The sequence below is a fragment of the Raphanus sativus genome, chromosome 9 (genome assembly GCF_000801105.2).
Source record: "Raphanus sativus cultivar WK10039 chromosome 9, ASM80110v3, whole genome shotgun sequence".
Classification (NCBI taxonomy): Eukaryota; Viridiplantae; Streptophyta; class Magnoliopsida; order Brassicales; family Brassicaceae; genus Raphanus; species Raphanus sativus.
In genome coordinates this window covers 21,872,926-21,880,463 of record NC_079519.1, presented here as the reverse complement: position 1 = coordinate 21,880,463, position 7,538 = coordinate 21,872,926, and the positions used below count along the sequence as shown (strand labels likewise).

The 7,538-nt window shown below is 27.5% G+C and overlaps 1 protein-coding gene across 3 annotated transcripts; it reads left to right on the top strand.

Moving 5' to 3' along the window:
- The first annotated feature begins 1,434 nt into the window (after window positions 1–1,434).
- LOC108824990 (equilibrative nucleotide transporter 4) lies at window positions 1,435–6,731 on the top strand. Of its 3 annotated transcripts, none has more exons than XM_056994628.1 (9): window positions 1,435–1,668; window positions 1,763–1,822; window positions 1,915–2,019; window positions 4,947–5,102; window positions 5,241–5,384; window positions 5,482–5,587; window positions 5,697–5,869; window positions 5,992–6,408; window positions 6,517–6,731. In XM_056994628.1, the coding sequence occupies exons 2-9, from the start codon at window positions 1,781–1,783 to the stop codon at window positions 6,628–6,630; spliced, it is 1,257 nt and encodes a 418-aa protein (XP_056850608.1). In that variant the 5' UTR covers window positions 1,435–1,668; window positions 1,763–1,780; the 3' UTR covers window positions 6,631–6,731. The 3 variants fall into 3 exon arrangements, with proteins under 3 accessions (XP_056850608.1, XP_056850605.1, XP_056850607.1); XM_056994625.1 differs by having other exon boundaries at window positions 1,746–1,822; XM_056994627.1 differs by having other exon boundaries at window positions 1,435–1,822.
- The last annotated feature ends 807 nt before the right edge of the window (window positions 6,732–7,538 follow it).

Below are 7,538 nucleotides of genomic sequence, written 5' to 3'. Positions count from 1 at the left end.
CCTATCTGCCAAGTTAATAAAAAAAATCAATCCTAAATTTTAAAATTGGAGTTTTACACGCACAAGAAAGTGCATAAACATCGATCCGAAAAATGAGTTGTCATGCCAATCTCTGGAGCGACCTACACCTGAAAGAGTAGAAAAATCAGAGTAGGTTTATCTGGACGTTGATGTTCAACAATTTTTTGTTTATGTTAACTATTTTATAAATTATTTAAATATCTTAAACTTTTATTAAATATTTTAAATATTCATATTTGGTAAATCATTTTATACTTTAAAAGTTTTAATAAGTACACTTATATTAGTATGTTTATGATACTTATATACTTAAATTCAATTATTATTTTTAATATATAATATTAATTAAAAATAAATATTCCTATGCACAGCATGAGCAATAATATTTATATATTCCCTTGAAATACACAATTGAATTCAAATATTCTATGAATAATTATATTAATAAGATAATATACATATATAAGTTTTAGTCCATATATGTTTGTAAGTATATCAAAAATGTTGAATATATACATATATATATATATATATATATATATAAAATCAAAATATATGTTTGTAACGTTCTCGGCAAGTACAAAGATTACAAATATTTTTAGAATATTTTTATGAACAAATATACACATGTTAAGAAGTTAGAATATTAAAATATTTTTAGATATGTTTTTAACTGAAGCTTCCTAATTTTTAGAAAAATCAAGCTTTCTTATCCGTAGAAAACACTTTCTACACTCCGTAGAACCAAAACAAAGTAAATTTTTGAATATTCATAAAAATAGAAACTGCATTCGTTAGAAAATTAGCTATCTTTACAATTGATAAAATTTGCATTATTTATAATTTTAATTTTAATTAAAATTAGATTATTCGTTTTACTAAATTAGATGAACTTGTTTAATCTGAAATTCCATTTCTATAAACTTATTTTTCGTTAACGACGAAATGTATTTTTAGTATAACGTAATTTAAAATTTTTATTTATCAAGTTTTCAAACAAAAAAATACTAATTTGTATATATGGACGTTTTGTCAATTGTTTATATTATTATATTTTCTATTCACAAAACTATTTATTTCATCAAATTTAAGAAAGCTTGATATATACACAACGTATTATGAACAAATTTTATAAAAATTTGTTCAAAATGAACAAAATGAACAAAATGATTTTATACCAAGGGAAAACATGCTGGATTTTTTTTTCTGTTTTGACAAATTTCAGTTTAATTGTTAAACTGTATTATGTTATTTTTCTTTTCTTTTGCCTTTCATTTTATTTCTCTTAACTTTTTCCTTTTATTTGTTAAAGTTTTTTTTTCTTTTTCTCAGATAACGGGCCAAAGGCTTCCACATATCAGAAATTGTTAAAGTTTCTAGTTCTGTTAAATCGACGTAAAAGGCAAGTGGAAGAAAAGTTGCCAAACCAAACACTAGACCTTAGGTCATGCCAATTTTTAAGTCTTATTCATTTATGTTTGTAAAACAAGGGCAGGGATCTGAGTCTTATTTTAACTTCTCAAATTTGCTGTCAAACCTTAAACCCCTACAGTTTACACACTGATCTCCATGTTTCAAGAGTCTTGTTTTGAATAGACATGCAGCAAGTCGTTGACTCTGCAATCCCTCACATGTACTAAGTTCCAAGTAAGTATCTGTGGCTTTAGCACCATAAAAAAGACACAACATCTTGGGTTAGATCCAGTTCTTGAATCTTGAAACAGAATTATGTTCTTTTGAGCTCCTGAGCTATTAGAAAATGGTGGATAGATACGGGAACCACGCTCCTGAGAAGCTTCAGGTAAGTTTCCAGAACCCAAATCTCAGATCCTAAACAAGATCTTTCAATGTTTTCCCCCAGATTCTTGTTTATATTCTGACTTCACAAAACAGGGTAAGTATCAAGCAATGGTGGTTTGCTGTATTCTTGGCATCGGAGGTCTTGTTTCTTGGAACAGTATGCTCACTATCGCAGATTACTACTACCAAGTTTTCCCGGTTCGGTTAATTCCCATACTCAAATTTGATTTTTGTTTTGGTTATTGATAAAACATAGATTTTCAATGGTGACCAAAAAGTTGGAAAAAAAAGAATTAGAAGAAACACTGACTTGTTCTTCATTATTAAAAAATATATTTCGGAAGTAATATTTTGTATATAATATATTTTATGGAATATTATAGATTAAATTGTTACTAATAAAATTTGGATAGAAAGAAAAAAATATAAGTATTTAAACTAATATTTATTATTTAGCTCTCAAAATAATTTTGATAGAATTCTAATAAAAACCAACTTCAAATTTTTTTTTTATAGTGTTAGTTCAAAACAAATTGTGATTATTAATTTATCATAAGATATATTCTGATTTTTTTAAAAATCACATTTGTATATATTTTCAATAATTAAAATCTAATATTTATAAAAATTATATTAAATTCATAAAGTAGTTAATTTTCAGTAAAAGTGAGATTTACTATTCAATTCAGTATGATTTATTAGCTATGGAGTGAGTAGGGGTTCTTGCACCCATGATTTTAATAAATTTTGTAGTTTTAGTTAAAGTTTTATGCATTCATTAGCATTTTAAATTTGGCACCATGTTCCATTAAATTACAAAAATATAAAACCAAGAAAAAGAATTAAAAAAATATAACTGGACGTGATTGGTCGTAAGTGTTGAATTTGAAGGCTTTTAACAAAACAATGTAGAAAAGTTTGAAATTAATATACTGAATGGGTCTTAGAGCATTCACATCCCTAAGGTTTTCAACTTAAGATTTCTAAGCTTATTAATATTAGTATTTTAATAGAATTCAAATATTTGATTTAGTTTAAGTGTTTTAGGGTATTCAATCCGGATATCTTTTCGATCTCAGTTCAGTTTTTTTTTGTATTTCAAATCATAAAGATAGCTACCATATTTAAAATAATATTTATTTGGTTTTGTTCATTTATATACCGCCGATTTTCAGTTTTTTTGGTTTTATACCAAAAACCATAAATTTATTTATCTTTTATAATATTAATGAATTTTATTTTGTATGATTAGATATCCGCTTTTATATAACATGGAGATATTTTGGCTTTTAAATAGACCATTTTTTTCTTTTTACTAATTTAAAATAATTAGTAAACAGATTAAGTTAACAATAATAATAATAGTTTCATAGAATAAAAGTAAACAAAATTAGTAATTCATATTATTATAAATAACTAAATATTGACACACATTTTTGTCAACAAAAAGTAAAAAATATGTTTTATTAATTTGATAAAACTAAATTATAAATTTTAAATTAAAATAAAATATTAAATTACTAAAACCAACATTTAAATGTGAAGATCATATCAATAAAATAAATAGTTTGTATATTATTGATTATATTATATAATTTATATATAATTATGCTTCTATATTTTAATTGATCGATTTATTTGGTTTGAATAGTTTATATACTAAACCATTTTTATATATTAGGTATATTTGATATTACCAAATCCAAATTACTTTCTCTATTTTGATTTGGTACAATTTTAATTATTTCGGTTTTACCTGATTGAATTATAGAAAATCAAAATCACTAAGACACTTACACATATAAAATAGTATTCCCGCCTTGCCGGGGGAGGGGTGGAACCCTTATGATGCGAGAGTTTTACGTACAGCTAGATCATCATTAACGCATACATTACATATATGTTTTTCGGACTTCAAAATTTTTCACATCTCAAGAGCACAAAACGGAATTTTGGATTTTTTACCTAAGATTGCACGATTTTTTTTTCTAACTTGATTGGCATATTTTTTCATAGGGAGTTCTGTTACTTTTTCTATTCCGATCTGATCACCTCAAGTTTTTTAAGTAATAAAATAGTCGTTTTATGTAAAACAAAGCGTTTATGTTTTCAGATATAAGTTTCAATTTATTATATTAATATATTTTCATAATTGCCTTTATAATTAAATTTTAGTTTAAAAAAACTTTATGCGATAATAAGATGACAATTGGAGAACACAACTCAGCAAAATCAGAAAGCTCTTCGCAGAGAGCAGCTTTCTCTCTTCCCTCTTTTTTTTTTGTCAACTTTCTCTCTTCCCTCTATCCTTTTCATTTCTTCATTTGTTTTTTTTATAATATTGTTTAATTACTAAGAACTGGTATAACAGCTCACCGTTGCATATGCTCTTAACATTTCATTTGAGTTATTTTAACATTTTTCCTTTTTTCCTTTAAATATTTATTTTAGTATTAAGAATTTTATTAGATATCTTAATATCATGCAATAAATTTTTAAAATATAATATAGAGCACTTGTTTAAATTACATATGATAGTTTATATTAAGGTACTTTTGTCTTAAACATGAATTATAGTATCACGTATATACTATATGTTAGTTAAAGAAATCTATATACTATATTTTAAAAATCCGAGATATGAATAGTATATAAAAATTTATTCATGAAATATAAGTTTAAGAATGAAATACTTCTTACAACTTTAGGATGAGCTCATTATAAATATTGAAAATAAATAAATACTAATAAAAATAAAATAAAATATTTTCTATTTATTAACTTGTTTAGAGTATACGTTTAGATTAGATTCTAATAAATTCAAATTGTTATTGACTAGCTTTTTAAATTATAGTAATGACTATATCGCCCATATATTGGAATTTTATAGTTAAATTTTGTGTTATAATTGTTATAAGCCATGTTATAATTATTATTAGCCATATAACTAGGTGAGAGTCATATCATATTGTTGAATAGGCCACATCATCACTTTCTTCTAAAAATGATATGTGTTGAAGACACATAATCAGTCACTTGGTAAATAATGTTTATTTTAGATTATTCTTCTGGTAGTCACAATTTAAAAACTCACAACTGACCAGTCAGATATATGTTTCTTGTAGGCTTATCATCCTTCAAGGGTTCTACCACTTATATACCAACCATTTGCAGTTGCAACAATCGCCATTCTCGCATACCACGAATCAAAAATCAATACTCGAAAACGAATCATTATTGGTTACACTCTATTCACAACATCCACATTCTTGCTCATAGTCGTAAGTTCACATTTAAAGCCTTAATCTTATAATAATACTTTATGTTGCCGCCAAAAGAAAAAAAATCTTATAATAATATTTTCGATAGAACTGAACTTCGATTATGGACTCAAATTTCTAAGGAACTTAAAAAAACAGTTGGATTTGACAACAAAAGGACACGGTGGAGTCGGACCTTATATTGGTCTATGTACAATCGTTGCTTCTTTTGGCATCGCGGACGCTACTGTTAAGGGAGGACTGGTCGGGGATTTATCTTTGATGTGCCCTGAAATCATGCAGGTTAATTTAATCAGTTATAACATATTCGAGTTCCCTCGTTTAGAAAATTTGTTTAGATATAACATTTCTGCTAGATATAAATATTGCTTCTTTGTAGTCACTCTTGGCCGGTTCGGCTCTAGCTGGAGGTCTAACCACAGCGCTTAGGCTAATAACTAAAGCAGTCTTCGAGAAATCAAACGACAGTCTAAGAAAAGGAGCAAGTAAGTTAAACATTTTGGGGATATCTCAAATCCAAAAAAATATTCCAATATCTTTTGGGAGTAAGTATGTGATTAAAGTTTCATTTATTGCATTTTTCTTATTTTGTAGTGATATTCTTAACAATTTCAACGTTCATAGAGTTTCTCTGTGTGATACTGTACGCTTACATATTCCCAAAACTACCCATTGTTAAATATTACCGCACCAAAGCCGCTTCAGAAGGATCCAAAACTGTTGCTGCTGATCTTGTTGCTGCTGGCATCCACAATCAATCAGATTTGGTAACTTTTGGATGCCTGAAATTGTTCTCTCAGTTTATTTTACAATATTTTCTTGATCTTTTTTATTTTTGAAAAAGATTCCCCTCCCTAAGCATTGTTTATTTTCCTTATTTTCTGTGTAGACTAATGATGATTCCAAGAATCAAAGGCTAAGAAAAAAAGAGCTATTGCTTCAAAACATAGACCATGCAGTGAATCTATTTCTCATCTATGTTTTGACATTATCCATTTTTCCCGGGTTCTTATACGAGAACACGGGACAACACGGGTTAGGCACTTGGTACGCGCTTATCCTAGTAGCAGTGTACAATTTTTGGGACTTGGTCGGGAGATACTTGCCGCTGGTGAAATGGCTGAAAGTCGAGAATAGAAAAGTACTAACCATTGTGGTTTTGTCCCGTTATTTACTCGTTCCGGCATTCTATATCACGGCAAAATATGGTGATAAAGGATGGATGATAATGCTCATTTCTGTTTTGGGATTAACTACTGGACATCTCACTGTGTGCATTATGGCTATAGCTCCCAAAGGATACATGGTAATTCATCTAGCCTTCTTACGAGGTTGATTGTTTCTTCGTGATAGCATTTCTTATAAACAATCAAATTATAGCTCCATTTTATTCGGATTTTGTAATGTTTTGAAGGGTCCGGAGAAGAATGCATTGGGGAATTTGCTGGTTACTTTTATACTAGGAGGGGCACTTACAGGAATTTCATTAGGTTGGCTATGGCTTGTTGGTAAGAAAAATGCTCTATGAGTTTTCATCGACAGTTATTCACATGTGAACATATTTTCCTTCACCAACTTCAATTTGTAGACAAATTACTTTAATAATTATCTAAAGCATCCTCGCAGGTACTGGGTTACCTTTTTACAAAATTGTTTAAATGATATTTCAAATACATATATGATCATTTCAATATTTTTAAGCTTTTATACATCAGAACTGCACCAACCCAAACTCAAACTCAGAAGGACCGACTCGAACACCATCCAAAAGTTTATAATACTCGAAGGGCATTATTTCAAAATCCAAAAAAATACTTGACATAACTGATCCATACCCAAACGAATACATGAATATTCATATCTACCTGATTATCTAAGAAATAAAAGATTTGTTTTAATCGGTTTGAATTCTTATGGTTAACACATAAAATCAATGATATCGAATTATTATAGAAAAGATAATTAATAAAATAATTAGGAAGAGTAAAAAATAGCGTAAAAGATGTAATAAAATAAGTTAAATAGGCATATTCTATTTTGCACTTTTATAATAAATATTGTAGAATTATTTGGAAAATAAATGAAATAAAGTATTTAAAATTAGTTTAAAAGGGAATGAAAAAGATGTAAGAAATCACTTAAAATATGTAAGTATTTTTTTGCACTTCAGTTTTAATAAAATACTAGAGTTTGATCAGCGCACCCCCGCAAGACTAGGCTTTACCTTTTTATAAATTGTTTAATGACATTTTTATACACATATATATATTTATAAGTTATTTAGATATTTAGGGTTTTACGAACTTACCCGGATCCGGAAGAATCTGATTCAAATCTCGTTTAGAAATTTATAATACCCAATCAGAGTTTAATTTTAAAATCCAAAAAATTAAGATACCCGAAAAACCGATTTGTATCAGAATGTATATCTCGATT

Bases quoted from the DNA above. Each gene is read 5' to 3' on its own strand.
- LOC108824990 (XM_056994628.1), top strand. From the start codon at position 1,781: ATGGTGGATAGATACGGGAACCACGCTCCTGAGAAGCTTCAG. The intron at 1,823-1,914 runs GTAAGTTTCCAG...TTCACAAAACAG, and splicing joins ACGCTCCTGAGAAGCTTCAG to GGTAAGTATCAAGCAATGGT. The intron at 5,385-5,481 runs GTTAATTTAATC...GCTTCTTTGTAG, and splicing joins TGTGCCCTGAAATCATGCAG to TCACTCTTGGCCGGTTCGGC.